This window comes from Eurosta solidaginis, chromosome 3, assembly GCF_040869045.1.
Source record: "Eurosta solidaginis isolate ZX-2024a chromosome 3, ASM4086904v1, whole genome shotgun sequence".
Classification (NCBI taxonomy): Eukaryota; Metazoa; Arthropoda; class Insecta; order Diptera; family Tephritidae; genus Eurosta; species Eurosta solidaginis.
Genome location: NC_090321.1, coordinates 94,159,731 through 94,179,262, shown reverse-complemented (window position 1 = coordinate 94,179,262; position 19,532 = coordinate 94,159,731). Strand labels below are relative to the sequence as shown.

Here is a 19,532-nt window from a genome sequence, read left to right as displayed (position 1 = left end):
TTCTATTTAAACAATGCGGTAACTCATCCAAACACTTGAAATACTTGAACAAGCTATCGTATTGATTGAACTTTTCCGTGATTATGGAAAACTCTTTAGCAATTTCAGAAAATGCATTTCGAGTTTGTCTAAACAGTTTAGATAGGTCAATTTCAGTTGATCTGCATTTAATGCATGACCAACGTACTCCCTTTTCCCCATCATTGACAGTGTCAACAATTTTAGCCGTCGGTCCCGCGAACTTTCCATGGGCGAGCCCATCGCAAAGCCAGCAAGAGACAAAACGTTCGAATTCGCTTTTTACCAGACAGTTTTTGAAAATGCAAGTCATTTTTTATAGAAATATAATGAAGATAGACCATTATAAGAATATAGAAATAGTAAAGATATGTTTGTAAATAACAAAGAAAAAACAGTTGAAATAGTACTGAAAATGAGAAAGGTTATATATAAAAAAGCAACTCTGGAGCTTAGCGGTAGCTAGCAGTTTTAGAGTCACTATCACTTGACACTTGAAATGCGACGCAAACAGCTGCGAAGAGAGTAAATGGTAAATAGCGAGAAAAACAAACAGAGTGCGCACAAAAACAATTGAAGGGATGTGTGGAATAATGGTATAAGTCGAGTTACACCGTTTTTCCATAAATCAACTATATAAAAAAAGCACGATTACATACACATATCATATTAATCTTAGAAAATAATAGTGATATTTAACAAAGATATTAGCTTCATTTTTGGAAAAACGGTATAGGTAGGTTGAACTGGCCGGTCCATGAGGACCTCACATAGACTGATTGAGTCCGTAGTGTTACCAGAAGTTTGTTTTAACGACCAAACTGAAAAACCCTATCTAAAACCAGGACCTATGTTATAAAATAACTCCGTCCTCTTGGCAAATACTAGAAGCTTCCTAGGACTTAAGCCACTTGCTGCTTCTAGATCTGACAGCTGTATCACTCCTAATAGCTGGAGTCTTAGCCTGGCAAGTGCAGGGCACGAGCACAGAACGTGCTCGATCGTTTCCTCCTCCAACCCGCACTTCCTACACCTGCTATCACTGACCAAGCCTAATTTAAAGGCATGTGACGCCAGAAGGCAGTGTCCAGTCAGAATACCCGTCATGAGTCTACAGTCCTCTCTTTTTAATGATAGAAGCAACTGTGTTAGTCTAAGGTTGTAAGACCTACACATAATCTTCGACACTTTACAGCCCCGCGCTTGAACCCACGCCTTTTCTGCTTGGTCGATCATGTGCACCTCTCGCCTTCGCTTAATCTCGCCCAATCTAATTGGGACGTCTACGGAGCAAGCTTCAAGGGATGCGCCCTTTTTAGCTAATTCGTCCGCTTTTTCATTCCCATCTATTCCCATATGCCCTGGGACCCAATATAGATGTATGCTTCTCCCTGTCCCGATTCTCTCCAGAGACTGCTTACACTCTAACACGCACTTAGATGCTGTGCTATGCGAGATTATTGCCTTAATTGCTGCTTGACTGTCAATATAAAAGTTAACACGGTTGCAGCTTAAGCTATTCTCTTCCAAGGTTTCTACTGCTTTGGTTACGGCTAATATTTCCGCTTGGAAAACGCTACAGTAATCCGGCAGCCTGTAGGATCTGCTTAATTCCGGATCAGCGCAGTATACCGCAGACCCTACTCCTTCCACTATTTTGGAACCATCGGTGTACACATGTATCGCCTCGTCCGCCATTTGCGCACCCTTGCGCCAACCGTCCACCTCTATTGTGGCATTAAGATCTCCCTCAAAGTGCAGGTAGGGAATCATGTAGTCTGTTCGTCTTGTGACTGAGGACGCTATACTACTATGGCCATATGGTCGGCGCTCAAGCTGCCCCGAAGCACCGAGCCTGGTTGCGGTCGTTAATGCTTTGTTCTTTGCTACCAGGTCTACAGGTGGAATGTGCAGAATGGCATACAGTGCAGCCGTCGGGGTTGTTTTCAGGGCTCCCGTAATGCAAAGCATCGATAGTCTGCATACCCCCTCTAATTTTTTGAGGTATGTTGTTTTTTGTGTGGCTCTCCACCAAACAAGAACTCCATAGTATAGAATAGGGCTTACAATCGCTGTAAAAACCCAATGAGAAAGAGAGGGCGATAGGCCCCACGTACACCCCAGCATTCTTTTACATGCATAGAGTGCCGTTGAGGCCTTCTTGACCCTCTCCTCCACGTTGAGCTTCCATGACAGCTTACTGTCTAGGATGATTCCTAGATATTTTGTGCAAGGTTTCTCCTGTAAGGTCACCCCTCCTAACTTAGGCTTGGTCCAATTTGGGACCTTGTACCTCTTTGTAAACAAGACCATATCCGTCTTCTCCGCATTGACTTTCAGCCCGACATTAGATGCCCAGGTATGAATATCCCGAAGCGCCCGATCCATCAAAGAACTAATCGTTGGAAGGCATTTTCCACTTATGACAATTGCAACGTCATCTGCGTAAGCCGTAAGTTTTACGGGTCCCTCATCGAATTTCCTGAGCAGTTGGTTGATGACCAGTGTCCACAGCAGAGGTGATAGCACCCCTCCCTGCGGCGTGCCCCTGTCCACTGATTTCGTGGCCTCGTAAAATCCCCATTGTGATGTAATCTTTCTGCAATTTAACATGCAGCCGATCCATCTGATTAAGGCAGGATGTACTTTAATGTAATTAAGACCATCCATAATCGCCCATTTTGCAACATTATTGAAAGCCCCGGCAATGTCCAAGAAGACTCCTAGAGCATACTCCTTATATTCCAGGGATTTCTCTATGCTTATTACCACCCTATGCAATGCGGTGTCTACCGACTTGCCTTTGGTGTACGCATGCTGTGTTGTGGAGAGCAGCTTTCCATCCACGTTGGACTTTATGTACACATCTATCAGCCTCTCAAAGGTTTTGAGCAGAAATGATGTTAAGCTAATGGGTCTATAGTCTTTGGGATACACGTGACCGATCTTCCCCGCCTTTGGTAGAAAAGCTACACGAGCAGTTCTCCAAGAGTGCGGAACATGATTCAGTCTTATGCACCCATCGAATATTATTTTAAGCCATTCCACGACCGCCCTGCTTGAGAATTGTAGCATGGCCGGGAATATACCATCTGGGCCCGGCGATTTAAACTTAGAAAATGTCTTCACTGCCCACTCGATCTTGGTATCGGTCACCAAGCCCGGCACCACTAGCTCCGTGATCGAAATGTGAGTGATGTCTGCTGGTTCTTCTAAACCGTCTCCCGATGGGAAATGTGTATCGAGAAGCACACCAAGGGATTCCTCACTATCACGTGACCATTCCCCGTTCTCTTTCTTTATTAGTCCCTGGACTATGTTTCCCTTTGCTAGGACTTTTTTCAACCGTGCTGTTTCACTGGAGCACTCTATGTCCGTACAGAAACTTTTCCATAAGTTTCTCTTCGCCCTGGTAATTTCACGCTTGTAGATCCTCAGTAGATCCCTGTACTCGTCCCGACACGCTTCGCTTTCCGCGGTCTTTGCGAGTTTAAACATTTCTTTTACCTGTCTTCTTAGAAGACTCAGCTCATTGCTCCACCATGGCGGCTTTGCTTTTCCTCTGAATCTTCTTAGAGGGCAAGCTTTGTTATACGCAGTCATAAGCGTCCTTGTTAGGAATTCATTCGACTCCTCCAGTTCCTCTACATTAGCAACCTCTTTGGGTTGTCCCAGTTTCGTTTCTACATGTTTCTGGAATTTAGTCCAATTCGTTGCCCTAGGGTTTCTAAAGGTTCCTCCCTTCTCTACCCTCTTTAGTGGGATGCTGAAGCTTATATACGCATGGTCGGAGAAGGATGGTCTATCGAGAACCATCCAATCATACCTTGATATATCACGCTCGGAGCTCAATGTAATATCCAGAACATTGCTGGATGTTGGACCAATGTATGTAGGAACATTTCCCCTGTTGGCTATCTGCAAATTGGTTTGCAGGATGTAACAAAATAGAGATTCGCCTCTCTCGTTCGTATCTGCTCCTCCCCACGCATTGTGGTGCGCATTTGCATCTGCGCCTATGACCAACCGCCCTTTGCGCCCTTCCTCCTGTACTAGCCTTTTGCACTCCATCGGTGGAACCTCCGCAGCATGGGCCATGTAGCAGGACGCCAGGATAAATGCCTGCTTATTCTTTTGCTCAACGGCCACCGCTACGAGATCCTCGGTGGTGTAATTAGGCAGCATATATGAATGCAGCTGTTTCCTTACCATTACTACAGCTCGCACCCGTCCTTCCGTTTGTGCGTAGTAAACGCCAAACCCGCGCGCGCTAAGTCCAGAAACCTTTCCTCCCGATGAGAGCCACGGCTCCTGGATCAGCGCCACGTCAAACGAACCCTCCTCAAGGGTTAGGAGGAGTTCGCTCGGCGCCACTTTACTGTGTTGGAGGTTTATCTGTAGGACTCGCAGCACCATTGGGCTGTTTGTCCCCCTCCAGCCCCTTCGTCTTGACGTCGTCGTCCTCCTCTTGCCCTTTTGGTTTAGAGTATTCGAGGCCCCCTTCAGCCCCTCGTGAATGTTGTGCCGTGTGTTCCTCTGTGCGAGTCACAGCACCATTTAGCGGTTGGTCCTCTTCTAGCACGTTCGTGGTGACGTCGGGGACCTCCACCTGTCTTTTTTCCCTTAGGCTTCTGAGGTCCTTTTCGACTTCGCCCACTTCCAGCGTGTTAGGATTTTTATCCTCGGGACTTCTTTTCCTGAGTCGCATGTAAATTTTGCCAGTGCCAAAGGACATTTTGCCAAGCTGCGTGTACAAAATATCCTCCGCCTGCTTGTTTATTTGGAAGATGTAGAACTGACCATCCTCGGTAGGCCGAGATACAGTAAGTACCTTCCAATCCTGTGTCGGTATGTTCGGATTCTGATTCTGCAGAAGTCGCAGTGTATCCTCCGACTTCATCACGCATGGTATCCATACCTTAACTTTTGGTACCGTGGGGATTTGCGCTTTATCCACCACCTCAAACCGCGCGTTCGTGCCTTGCCTTTGGAGGTTTGGAACGACTTCCTCCAGCCACCGCAAGCTCGCGATGTTGTCGCACGCTATCATCTTCACACCATTATACCATCCCCCCGAATCAAAGGTTGGAAGGGGCTTACTTGGTTGTTCCCGCATCATCTTAAGCATTAAGCTAATAAGCTCCCTTTCCACAGATCTCCACCTTTCAGTAGTCATTTGTCCGAACGGACTGCTACGATCAACCAGCGCCACAGTCAGTGACTGCTTTGCCACATCACTCATCTTCTCGGGAAAAGCAGGAGTCTTAGTGTTATCTCCCTTTAGAACCTCCGAGAACACCGGAGTCTTCGCGTTAACTCCCTTTAGCGCCTCCGAGAAAGCCGGAGTCTTAGCGTTATCTCCCTTTGGCTTATCTCCTACTTCCGTAGTTGGAACTTCCCTCTGACTGGCAGCTTTCGAGGTAGTTGCTACCTCGCTATTGGAACCCATCTGTCTTACAGCTTTGGGCCTACTTGTCTTGTCTATGCGACTGCCCTGCCTCGCGGCTCTAGGACTGGGTCCTTTCTGCCTCTTGAAAGCAGGCTTGTCGCCTTCTGCCGAACGTTGCCTCTTCATTCTGCCATTCGACGCTTCTTCCTCCTCGTACCGGTTGCAGAACCGAGGGTTTCTCGCAGCAAACCTTTGGACTGCCTTCGACCTACTTCTACCGCTTCATGGGCCCATTCCAAGCGCTCGATCTCCACTCCTGTTGGGTCGACCACTGCTCCCAAGCGTTGTACAATTCTTAGTGCTGCACGGTACTGCGAGAGAGCTCTTTTACTTCCTCTGCTCCGTACCCTTCTCCACTCTTCTACTCCGTTTTCATTTGTGTGCTTCTCCAACACGGAGTTCATTGAATCAGCACTACTCTCGCTCCCCGAGTCCGACGCATCGCTTAATTCGTATTTGTCGTCCTTGGATTGCGACTCAGTCCTCCTCTTTACATCCTCCTTATTACATTCAGGTAATGAGTTGTTCATCTTGGTCGTACGACCACCTGCCCGACAAGGCGGGCTCAGCGGTCCAGTATTATATACGGGGAAAGAACCGTCCGCCACAGCAGCGCCCCTTACTGCGGTAAGGCCATAAATACTTCCCGAGATGGCCCGGTATCGGGAGGGCTCCGTTCGAAAATTTATCCCCTGGCTGCAAATCGTCCAATAGGCACGGTCCGCATAACACCCTGGATTAGGGGGTTGGCAGTTCTTGGTCACCGACATCCCGCCGCCCTCCTATGAGGCGAAACGGCGTAGATGCCAGTCCTAAACAGCTCCGCCTCATAGTCGGGCGCTATGGAGTTCGGCTAAGCCCTCACACCAACGACAAGGTGCCTACCCTAGAGAGGGGAAAAAAAACAAAAAAAAAAAAAAAAAACGGTATAACTCTCTAATAAAATTTTACAGTAGTGAAGCATCGAAATGGTATGAAAATATATTCAATGTCGCAGACCAGAAAGAACTGAAAAATAAAAGACTTGAAGCGGTTTCAAAAACGACTAAGCAGACAGAGAACTCCATTGTTAAAAATAGAAAAAGTTTAAAAATTATAAAAGTAGTAAAAAAATTGCTAAAAATAACAAACGGAAATAACAAATAGTTATAAGCAAATCTAAATAATAGAATATAATGTATTTAACAATGGTTATTAATGTATCTATTATTTTGTTTAATAAAGTATATCAATCAAAATATTTGATATTCGATCTATGGAATAACGGTATAACTCAAAAAAAAGAAATCATCCAATTTCTAATAAAATTATGTATATATAAAATTTGTTACTTTTTCTTATCAAAGAATCATACTGTAACGAATTTACTGCAATTCCCCTTATTTGCAATCTTCTGCCAAAGTTCGTATCGCTAAACTGTTGAATAAATAACTCCAATATTGAATAATGGAAAAATGACCTTTATTAAAATACTCCACAATAACATTTATACTTTGCAACGAATAGCTTGCTTAATAACCAACTGATTGATAGCAATCAGCCTTCTTAATATCGCATATAAGGTCCTTTCAAGTGTATTGTGCGAAAGATTGAAGCCCACCGTGAACCGGCTGATTGGACCTTATCAGTGCGGCTTCAGACCTGGTAAATCTACCATCGACCAGATTTTCACAATGCGCCAAATCTTGGAAAAAACCCGTGAAAAGAGAATCGACACATATCACCTCTTCGTCGACTTTAAAGCCGCCTTCGACAGCACGAAAAGGAGCTGCCTATATGCCGCTATGTCTGAATTTGGTTTCCCCGCAAAACTTATACGGCTGTGCAAAATGACGTTGAGCAACACCATCAGCTCAGTCAGAATTGGGAAGGACCTCTCCGAGCCGTTCGAAACTAAACGAGGTTTCAGACAGGGTGACCCCCTATCGTGCGATTTCTTTAATTTGATGCTGGAGAAAATTATACTAGCTGCAGAACTTAACCGCACTGGAACAATATACTATAAAAGCGTGCAATTACTGGCATATGCTGATGACATTGATATCATCGGCCTAAACACCCGCGCTGTTAGTTCTGCTTACTCCAAGCTGGAAAAAGAAGCGGTAAAGATGGGTTTGATGGTGAATGAGGACAAAACGAAGTACCTGCTGTCATCGAGCAAAGAGTCAGCGCATATGCGCCTTGGCAACCACGCTACTGTTGGCAGCAATAATTTCGAAATAGTAAAATACTTCGTTTATTTGGGAACCAGCATCAACATTAGCAACAACATCAGCACTGAAATCCAGCGAAGAATCAATCTTGCCAATAAATGCTACTTTGGACTAGGTAGGCAATTGAAAAGTAAAGTCCTCTCTCGGCGAACGAAAATCATACTCTACAAGTCACTTATCGTACCCGTCCTGCTATATGGGGCAGAAGCATGGACCATGACAACAGCAGATGAAGCGGCTTTGGGAGTGTTCGAGAGAAAAGTTCTTCGAAAGATTTATGGACCTCTACGCGTTGGCGATGGCGAGTACCGAAGAAGATTTAATGATGAGCTGTATGAGCTATACGCAGACATCAACATAGTCCAGCGAATTAAAACGCAGCGGCTGCGCTGGCTAGGCCATGTTATGCGAATGAAAGATGATGCTCCGGCCAAGAAAGTGTTTCTATCGGAACCCGCCTATGGAAGCAGAGGTAGAGGGCGGCCCCCACTCCGTTGGAAGGACCAGGTGGAAAACGATTTAAACTCCCTTGGTGTGACCAATTGGCGCCGGTTGGCGGAGCGAAGGAGCGACTGGCGCGCCTTGTTGGACGGCCATAACCGTTTAGACGGTTAAGCGCCAATTAAGTAAGTAAGTAAGATTGATAGCAATGATGACATGATACGAAACATTCATTCTCTCTCAATTCGTTTCCAGGAATGGGTCTTAAAGTTCATTCAATTGTAAACATTGGTTCATTCGATTGTAAACAAACTTCATTCGTTTCCAAGAATGGGTCTTGAAGATCAGAGTTGCGTAAACCGCGCAAAAAAAAATCCAAGAAAATCGGTGCGTTTTCATTATTTTTCATTTCAAGTGTATTCAACTACATAAGCGGATAAAAAATTTGTAAAAAAGGTAAAAGAAATAACAAAATTAAATGAGCTGTTATATTAACGCACGAAAAGAGATAAGTACATTTTATCTTAGCTATCAAAAAATTAAATTTCACGTGTTGTCACGGAAAAATTTTTAACGGGTAAAATAAGCTTTTTTTTGTATTTGTGATCCTGAAAAAATTCGAGTTTTTTGATATCCCATTTGACAATCTTGAGTAAGTTTTCGGTGAAAATCATAAATTAAACCTTTACCATGTAAAATACCCCAAAGTTATTCCGAAATGCCCAAATTTGATTTTGAGGATGATGGCATCTATGATCAATGTTATAAAAAATGCACATTTTCACGCGCTCTCAGAGAGCGAGAAGTTTCATATCATGTCATCATTGTTGATAGCTAAAATGAAACTGATTCTTCATCCCTCAGCCTGTGCTGCTTTTATACTCTTCGGTTTCCTCGTTCACCCATTTCTCGTAAGGTCTAGTAATTTCGTGAACCTGATGCTTGTTTATGAGCTATATACACGTATATTTGCAATTTTTATCCATATGCGTGTGTATATGTGAGCGGCTGATGATGACATGCGCTTGTGAGTATCTCTCTCTGTTGCCCCGCATGTATGTGTGCTGACATAATGATTAATTTGTTTACGTACATACAAGTGTAGCAGCTTGCTTCATTGTGTTGTGGCTTTATTTAGTATCAGATTAGTGATGGGAGTATCACTTAGTGTCACTGATATTCGTCACAATACTATCTTAAATCCTACCAAGTAGGATTATTATTAATTTATTTTTACCTGCCTTGTTAAGTTTTTTTCACTTTCCTCAAAAGGTTGATTCTTGAGTTATACCGTTATTCCACACATCCCCTCAATTGCAAGGTGAAAAGATGCCAATCAAAATTGCAAACAAAAACACAAATGCACAATGACTCGGCAAACACAAAATTAATAATAAAAAATTGATTAAAAACTTTAGAATTCACAAAATTTGAACTTTTCAAAGCAAACCAATTGTATTAAAATGAACGCTAGGGTTTCGCACCTATTTTTGTGACAAACTAGTATTACAATTTAGGTATTATAATTTAAAACTCGCAAAATAAACACAGCAAAATAAAATGCAACTTCACAGCTATAATGACGTTTGCATCTTATTCCGACCGCTATTTGAGTAACTTCTTGCGACCGCTATTTGAGTAACTTCCTGTAGTGTGTAGTTCCTATGTTCTTGATAATAAAAACGTCCTTCAGAAACATATGTCAATGCAACACGAGAGAAAAAAATGTTTCCTGGACAACCGGGATCATGCAAATTCAAAAATTAGCCTAGATATCTTAAACCTTATACAAAACTTAGAGCCTTGTTTTCGTATAGTATTTAATTTAAAAAAATTTCTAGATGGGGCAGAGATCGAGTTATGTTGAAAATCCGTGTAGAACATTTGGAATCTTACGAGCGGTTATTGAGTAACATCTCGTGGAGCTAGATTCTTGAAACATGAAACATACTTGAGAGCCCGATAACAATACAGCATGGGGGTAACAATTTTTATTATATGGCGCAGGGATCGTGAAAATTAATAAAATCATATGAATTCGAAAATTTTGCTTTCGAGCTTTAAGGAACTATTTAGGTTGTAAAATTTAGTGTAAAAAAGTTTCTAGATTGGGCAGTGGCCGAGATATTTAGAAAACTCATTCAGAATATATGTAAGCTTGCGAGCGATTTTTGTGTAATTTCTCATTGCGACAGAAACGTGAAATCTTACATTTAGTTCAGCGCACCATGACAAGAGAACAAATGGAAGAACAATTCCGCTAGCTATTGTGGGAAGTGTTCGATCAAGCCTTGGACCAAGTGCCTTAATGCATGAGCATTTCTTGGCCTCTTGAAGAATATGTCCACAAAATCCTTGCACGTTTCGAACGAAATGAATAATAAAAAAGGAAAATACATACCTTTTTATTTTCAAATTAAAAAGGAAAGAAGATAAACATTTTTTTAAACACTTCCTTTAAATAAATGTGTCCTTAAACACAGACTTAATCGTGATGAATTTTGATTTTGAAATTTTAACAGTAGCTATTGTAAACAGCTTATCAAAAACAGAACTACAAGGTTAAAGCGCAATAACCGAACTTAGGTCAACGGTTACTTAAAGTCCATCAATATAAGAAACTTCGCTGCAAAGAAGGTATAAAACATCTATGAATTGCGCACTACCTTTAGAGTTCCGTTTTTGGTAAGCTGTACAGATACCGTTAAAATTTCAAAATCAAAATTCATCAACATTAAATCTGTGGTTAAGGACACATTTATTTAAAGGAAGCGTTTAAAATTTTGAAATCTTCTTGCTTTTAATTTGAAAATATATATGTATGTATTTTCCTTCTTTATACCCAGCTGTACTTGTACACAGGGTATTATAAGTTTGATTGGAAAACGGTTGGTTGTATAGGTATAAAAGTATCGAGATAGATATAGACTTCCATATATCAAAATCATCAGTATCGAAAAAAAATTTGAATGAGCCATGTCCGTCGGTCTGTCCGTTAACACGATAACTTGAGCAAATATTGATATATCTTCACCAAATTTGGTACCCGAGCTTATCTAGACCCAGAATAGATTGGTATTGAAAATGAGCGAAATCTGATGATAGGGCGTGGTTATTTATATATATAACATTTTGGAAAACACAAAAAACCTGATTATTTAGTAAATAATACACCTAGAATGTTGAAATTTGAAATGTGGACTGATTTTAAGACTCTTGATAAACATTTTAAAAATTTTTTTAAAATGAGCGTGGCACCGACCACTTGTGATAAAATCAATTTTACAAATATTATTAATCATAAACCAAAAATCGTGAAACCTATCATAAGGCAGAGAGGTTGCCCTTACTATAAGGAATGCTTTGAAGAAAAATTTACGAAATCAGTTAAGGACCACGCCAATTTTTATATAAAAGATTTTTAAAAGTGCCGTGGACCAATAAAATAAGCTATATATTTGCAAAAACGAGCTTTATATCAAAGGTATTTCAGTGGATTTATAACAATAAATAGGAATAACTTCAAATTAAAAAAAATGGGCGTGGCCTTTTATGACTAAGCAATTTTCTATGTTTCGGGAGCCATAACTGCAAGAAAAATTAGTTCAGAATAGAACCATATGTACACTCAGAGAAAAACGCCGTTCTAAAATCCACCACCGTCGGACTCAATTCAAGCTTTTCATGTTCTTACTTTTCTGTTCTTAAAAAACGAACACCTGTTCTCTAAACAACAACCTTGTTCTTGAACTTTTCTTGAAAAGAGAACGGCTGGTCTTAAAATATGAACAAATGTCCTAATAATGAGTTTTTTTTAAGTCAAATTTTAACAACAAATTTAATATCTTTACAGTATATGAGTAAACTCCAGTAATGATATGGTGCAACAAAATACAAAATTAAAAGAAAATTTCAAAATGGGCGTGGCTCCGCCCTTTTTCATTTAATTTGTCTAGGATACTTTTAATGCCATAAGTCGAACAAAAATTTACCAATCCTTGTGAAAGTTGGTAAGGGCTTAGATTCTAGGACGAGAACTTATTTCTGCGAAAAAGGGCGAAATCGATTGAAGCCACGCCCAGTTTTTATACGCAGTCGACCGTCTGTCCTTCCGCTCGGCCATTAACACGATAACTTGAGCAAAAATCGATATATCTTTACTAAACTCAGTTCTCGTATTTATCTGAACTCACTTTGTATTGGTATAAAAAATGGCCGAAATTTACGAAAAATTAAAAAATGCCATAATTCTATACCAAATACGAAAAAAGGGATGAAACATGGTAATTGGATTGGTTTATTGACGCAAAATATAACTTTAGAAAAAAACTTTATAAAATGGGTGTGACACCTACCATATTAAGTAGAAGAAAATGAAAAAGTTCTTCAGGGCGAAATAAAAAAACCCTTGAAATCTTGGCAGGAATACTGTTCGTGGTATTACATATATAAATAAATTAGCGGTATCCGACAGATGATGTTCTGGGTCACCCTGGTCCACATTTTGGTCGATATCTGGAAAACGCCTTCACATATACAACTACCGCCACTCCCTTTTAAAACCCTCATTAATACCTTTAATTTGATACCCATATCGCACAAACACATTCTAGAGTCACCCCTGGCCCACCTTTATGGCGATATCTCGAAAAGGCATCCACCTATAGAACTAAGCCAAACGCCCTTTTAAAATACTCATTAACACCTTTCATTTGATACCCACATCGTACAAACATATTCTAAAGTCACCCCTGGTCCACCTTTATGACGATATCTCGAAAAGGCGACCACCTATACAACTACCACCACTCCCTTTTGAAACCCTCATTAATACCTTCAATTTGATACCCATATCGCACAAACAAATTCTAGAGTCAGCCCTGGTCCACCTTTATGGCGATATCCCTAAATGGCGTCCACCTATAGAACTATGGCCCACTTCCTCATAAAATACTCTTTAATACCTTTCATTTGTTACACATGTCATACAAACACTTTCCAGGGTTACCATCGGTTCATTTTCCTACATGGTTATTTTCCCTTATGTTGTCCACCATACCTCTCAACTGAGTATGTAATATTAGGTTACACCCGAACTTAACCTTCCTTACTTGTTTTATATTATATTTTTTTTAACTCTTATTTTTCCTTGAGTTCCATTCAAATATGCACAGGTAATTCTCAATCTTGTTATGCAATGTTTTAAATATATATTCAGATTGCTTCATCAAATAAGAGAAATATATGAAAAAATGCATGTTATGCGTTTTTTTTCAAATCTGTTGGAATTTTAATAATATTTTTTTTGTTATTAATATTTTTTATTAATAAAAATAAATAAATGGTACCTTCCCACTCCCACCAATGATCAAGCACAAACCGTTCTTGAATTGAGACCGAAAACTGTTAGAACGAAAAATCTTAAATCAAGCCCAAGTAGTGCTTGAAATGAGCACAGAAGGTTCACACATCAATACCAAAGTGGTCATAAAATACGAACGGTGTGCTTGGAAAAAACCGTTCTTAAAACAAACCCATCGGTCACGAGTTAAGAAAAAACGTATTTAACAGACTTTTGTCAACGAATGTTCTTGATTTAGAACTTGTTTCTTTCGTTTTAGAACGATTTTTTCTCTGAGTGTATATGTATTATTGCGCAGCCTTGTAACACTATTAATTACACAAAACAAACAACAACAGCATATCAAGTGTGCAGCTGGGTATGTAATGTTCACCCAAACTTAGACTTCCTTACTTGTTATTATTCATTTCCTTTGAAACGTGCAAGGATTTTTTTGGCATTTCTTCAAGAGTCCAAGAAATGCTCATGCATTAAGGCACTTGTACCTCTTACACAAGAAACATACATATAAAATAGAGCTTTGAGTAATTTATTTATATAATTTGTACTTACTATTTCAAAAACAAAATACAATTTTTCAATTATAGAAGAATTAAAAATTACAATAATTACACTGCGTTACAAAAACGAGCTTTATTTCTGTCCTATGAACCAAATATACTTTTTCGGAAAGGGGAGAAAAAATAAAAATACACGTGTATCGGCGATTTTCATGTACACGTCAGAATTTTTTTTATGTATAAAGTATAAAGCTCGTAGTGTCTGTCTCTCCGCCTGTGTGAACGATTTTGGATCGATTTTTAACCCTTTTTCCGTGATCCAATCGAGCTGAATTTTTGCAGGCAAACTCGTGGAAATGTCTGTATCACGTCAAATTTAAAAAAAATAGATTTCTATCACTTCTCAGATTTTCCTGAAGTATTTTTTTTTTAAATAGTTATCGGTTTTTTTGTAATGTTTTCAGCTCATTGAAAAACCAAATTTTGTTATAATTTTATTAAATTAAAATTAAAAAAGTTACATTAAAAATTTCAATGCTTTTAAAGAAACTTAGGCCTTTTAATTTGTAAACATTTGTGTCAGTATCGTGACAAATAGACCAACAGTATTCGCCAAGGATATGCGTAATGTCTTGTCCTTTAAAGCACTTTTCAATAGCCACAATGTCCTGATGGAACCTGTCCATGCTCATGCGGCTGCTATATTAAAATCAGCCGCTACTATATTCCACTGCTTAAGGCGTGAGGCAAAGAGAACAGCGGAACTCTTTGACAAATTTCCGTTTCGTACAAGGTCATTGAAGTCGGCTTGCGTTACTAAATGCGGCACAGCAGTCCCAAGTTCACTGGGTGTTGGTACAAATTCCGATACTTCTGGATTCTCGCATCTCGCATTCGATGCAAGAAATGTTGGTAGCATTGTTGGTACTACTGTTGGTTCTCCATTGCTTAATTCGGGAATATCATCAAAAATCTCCATTGAAGCCGCTATACGTTCTTCTGGTGAGCACAGAACCGCTGGAATAACCGATTCTACATAGCGTAGCGAATTTTGTTGCGGCGAAAGTATTGGTCTAAAGGGAACCAATACTGAAATTGAGTAAAAGTTACGCACAATTCATGGCAGTGATCCGTACGTTGTATCCAAATTGCTGATACAGCGTACTTTATTGTTGATCTTCCATCAGTAAACTTGCATAAATTTCTATAGCAATAGTCGCACACGACTTCCGGAGTATACCACAAGTAAGGAACATAAGCAGTCTTGAATATTTTCTGAAACGAATTAACCACTGTTTTCGTAATATTTTTAAAATTTTTACTTAGTGCGAATAAGCCACAAACGTAACAAAAGTTATTTCGGGTCGGGCACTGCATTTTTTCTCAGATGAAATATATACAAATATGTTTTCGCACAACAGAACTTAAAACAATTGTCAAAGTATACGTCTCCTAGTAGCGCAACTGTCAGCGGATCGGAACAAACACACAAACGGCACAGAATGTGTTGTATCAAACAATAAATTAAACGAATTTAAATGATGCAATATTGATTGGGCAATTCAATGTTTCATCTATCATACCAGTTGTAAGTGTTGTAAAAGTCATAAACAGTTTAGTGTTAGAAAGTTACTATTGATAAATTACAAATATATGGAGTAGGATGGGTCGAAAAACAATTTTTTTTTTTCAAAATTTTTTAGTAATTTAAAAATTTGGGGTCTCTTCAAGTTATGCCGAAAAAGCGAAAAACAAATTTTTCTTTTTTTTTTAATAAATTCAAGAAAATCTGAGAATTGATAAAAATCTATTATTTTTTGTTTTTATTTGACGTCATACAGACATTTCCACGAGTCTGTCTGCAAAAATTCAGCTCGATTGAATCACGGAAAAAGGGTTAAAAATCGATCCAAAGTCTTTCACACAGGCGGACAGACGGACACTACGAGCTTTATACTTTATACATAAAAAAATTCTGACGGCGTTTTCTACTTACTCAATACATTGGCGATGGTTTGTGTCCACTTCTGCTGAAAATGTGTCTCAATCTGTATCAATCTTCTTCATCTTCCCAAAATATCCCATCGAATAATTACTTTTTCGATATATATATATCATCCTCCTCAACACTTTTCTTCCTATCCAATCGAAACAGTTTCTAAATGCTTTTTATGGGCCATTTTGGAGTTTAACAGTACTGGTAAACACGAAAATACTCTGTTAACTCGAGTTTATAGCGCAATGTGAATGCCATATTAGTGTTGTTTTGTTAATCTATAGATATAGCTAAGTATTATCTTTAGACTTAAAGTTTTCCTAGATACTTATGTAAATGGCACTATAAATCACTTTTTAGTAAAGTAAGCGAAATACGCGTTTCAGTGTCATATTGCTACCATGTTAAAAATCTCTTCAAGTCTTGGTGGCAGTAGATTTGAAATTGCGGAAAGCAAAGGAGGAAAAATTATTTACAAAGTTGCATCGCGAAAAAACACGCTGAAAAAGTAAATTATTTGAACTAAAAATTTTATTGAAATTACTCGACCAGAATCACAATAAAGTTACTATTAGGTTTGCCAAACAAGCAAATTTATTTGAAAGGCAATGTGCATTTTCAGGTGTTGGATATGGTCAAGTTTTCGCCACTGGTATCGTCTCAACATACTATGCCACTTTAATGGCTCTAACACTTCGCTATTTGGTTGATTCGTGTTATCCGACACTGCCGTGGAGTTATTGCCGCGAGGAATGGGGAGACACATGCATGGATTCAAAGCGTAACCAAACAGATATTTCCCAAAATGTAACAAAAGTGAAAACATCATCGGCCGAGTTATATTTCACGTATGCACTTAATCAAATACACACTTTAGTTTTTAAAACTTTTTTTATGAACAAAATCTTATTTCAGAAAAATTATTTTACGAGAAAAAGAATCAATAGATGATGGCATTGGATATCCAAGTTGGTCATTGGCTATAGCATTAGCTGTTTCTTGGTTTGCAATTGCCGGCGTACTTATAAAAGGCATCAAGAGTTCCGGAAAGGCGTCATATGTACTCGCACTTTTTCCTTATGCAGTTATGTTTATCCTGCTTATACGATCATTGACATTGCCGGGTGCTATGGATGGCGTTTGGTACTTCTTGAAGCCTCAATGGGATCAGCTCTTAGTACCGAAGGTATGATTGGCAAACTAACGATATTCCTACGATATTGAAATTTTTCTTCATTTTTATCTAATGCTTATAGGTTTGGTATGCAGCTGTTACTCAAGTCTTCTTTTCGCTAGCTATATGTTTTGGAAATATTATAATGTATGCCTCATATAATCGTTTTTGGCACAATATAAAAAGGTACATATCTACATGGAACATATCGAAATCGAGGAATAATATGTAACCTAACCAATTTGTTTGGTTGATTCTACAAAAAAACTTTTCCCTGCCAACTAGAAATTTTGTTGAGTATACTTTTTTCCCCCAGAAACACTATACATAAAACTAACGTTCACCCAGAAAAAAATGTGAACATAATATAAGCCTTATTTTATATGGCCAAAAGGCTTATGGTACCAGGCCGTAATTCTATTACAAGGAATACGCCATACACCAGGTATAAAGATTATCTGAAAGATAACGTTGTGTATAACGCGTATAGCGATATAAAATGAGGCTTACATGAAGAGTTATTGCAAGCCTTTAGGAAAAATATAATCAACTTATTATAAAGCTTATGGACCAAATCAAATAAGACTTGATATGTTAGCACGTTTTATATGAGGCTTATAACACACTAAAAATCAGTCTTACATAACGCGTTATAATAAGATAATACAACGAGTACCATAACCTGATTATGAGGTTTATGAACAGGTAGCATAAGGAATAGAAGTAAAAAAAGGGAAATTCAGTTTCCTTAAAAATATAACGAAAATTTATTTATTTAGCTGGGTTCCATTTATTATGTATCGTTTCAGTTTAGGCAACATTTATTTTTTAATTTTCCGTTTATCTTAGGTATAAGGCTTATTTGTAGCGTAAATAAGCCTAAAATAAGGTGTTACCTTACATTATTTTGAGGTTTATCTGTCAGGAGTGAAACCAGTATTCTTTATTGCTTACCACAGCTTATGCCAGTTTTTGCTGAACGACTAACTGCTATTCTTATTATAGAGATTGCACAATTGTTACCACTTTGGACACATGCACTTCGCTGCTATCGGGTATTATAATATTCGGTATTCTTGGAAACTTGGCTCATGAATCTAATACGAAAGATATACAAAATGTTGTCAAGGGTAGTACTGGACTTGCATTCATCTCATATCCTGATACGATATCGAAATTCGAATTTTTACCCCAAGTGAGATTTGATTAGTTCATTGTTGTTATACATATGTACAATAAAATACCGATTCTTCTGCTTATGTGTTAACGTTCAGGTATTTTCGGTGCTCTTCTTTTTGATGTTGTTCGTATTGGGAATCGGCAGCAATGTGGGCATGGCTTCCTGTGTGATGACTGTACTTAAGGATCAGTTTACAAACACTGAGAATTGGATCATTGTTACCAGCATCGCCTTTGTATGTTATGCTATAGGTCTTATCTATATAACACCCGGTGGTCAGTACCTTTTGAATTTCGTGGACTTTTTCGGTGTGTCTTTTATTGGTTTGGTGTTGGCGATATTCGAGTTGATTGCAGTGGGCTGGATATATGGTAGAAGCAAATTTAGAACATGTCAGCACCGAAATGTATTAAAATCAGCTCAATGGCTTAAATAATTTTAGGTGTGAACAATTTTTGCCGAGATGTTTATTTTATGTTGGGTATAACAACTACAATTTACTATCGTATTTGCTGGGCAATCATTACTCCGACCTTTATGACTGCCGTTTTAGTCTATACAATAATCAACTATACACCACTACAATATAATGGTTACACATATCAGGATGGATTTTATGGTACATATTGAGAAAGTAAAAAATATAGTTAACCATAAAATGCATATTTAAAATAAATTTCAGTATTCGGCTGGTGTCTATCGGCCTTTGGTATTGGTCAACTAATTATATTTGGTATTAAAGCTATTTGGCAAAGTTCAGAGGCAACAATATGTGCACGAACAAAGGATTGCTTTAGGCACAAAGCAGATTGGGGTCCTTTAGATCCCAGTATTTTAAAGGAATATCAACTTTTTGAGGCGGAACAAAGAAAAAACGAAATGTTCAAAAAAACTGGAGTGTGTTATAAAATATACGATAATATATTTGGCTAACTTAACTTTTTTGTATGATTTTAATAATCGGGGATTGCCCATATTGCTTTTTCAAATGTATGAAAACATTTATTTGAAGCAATTTTTTAATTTTATAATTTATTTAATAATTTGGGAAAAATTTCAACTATCGTAGGAGTGCGAGTTCGACTCCCACTCCCGGGAGAAAAGGCTTTGAAGAGATTTACAAGGTATAATCGAAACAGCTGTCGCCTTGTCCGTCCTGATGTCACGTTGTTTAAATTTAACTTTTTTAAGTTTAATTA

The 19,532-nt window shown here is 38.8% G+C and overlaps 1 protein-coding gene across 5 annotated transcripts in view; it reads left to right on the top strand.

The window, feature by feature from the left end:
• LOC137244166 (sodium-dependent nutrient amino acid transporter 1-like) overlaps positions 1-19,271 on the top strand; it is a 91,686-nt gene extending 72,415 nt beyond the window's left edge. For all 5 annotated transcript variants that reach the window (XM_067772779.1, XM_067772782.1, XM_067772780.1 and 2 more), the window contains exons 4-10: positions 16,602-16,827; positions 16,895-17,165; positions 17,236-17,339; positions 18,159-18,348; positions 18,428-18,704; positions 18,776-18,952; positions 19,016-19,271. In XM_067772779.1, coding sequence (XP_067628880.1) covers positions 16,602-16,827; positions 16,895-17,165; positions 17,236-17,339; positions 18,159-18,348; positions 18,428-18,704; positions 18,776-18,952; positions 19,016-19,266 — 1,496 coding nt within the window. In that variant the 3' untranslated portion in view covers positions 19,267-19,271. The remainder of the gene's footprint in view (positions 1-16,601; positions 16,828-16,894; positions 17,166-17,235; positions 17,340-18,158; positions 18,349-18,427; positions 18,705-18,775; positions 18,953-19,015) is intronic.
• The last annotated feature ends 261 nt before the right edge of the window (positions 19,272-19,532 follow it).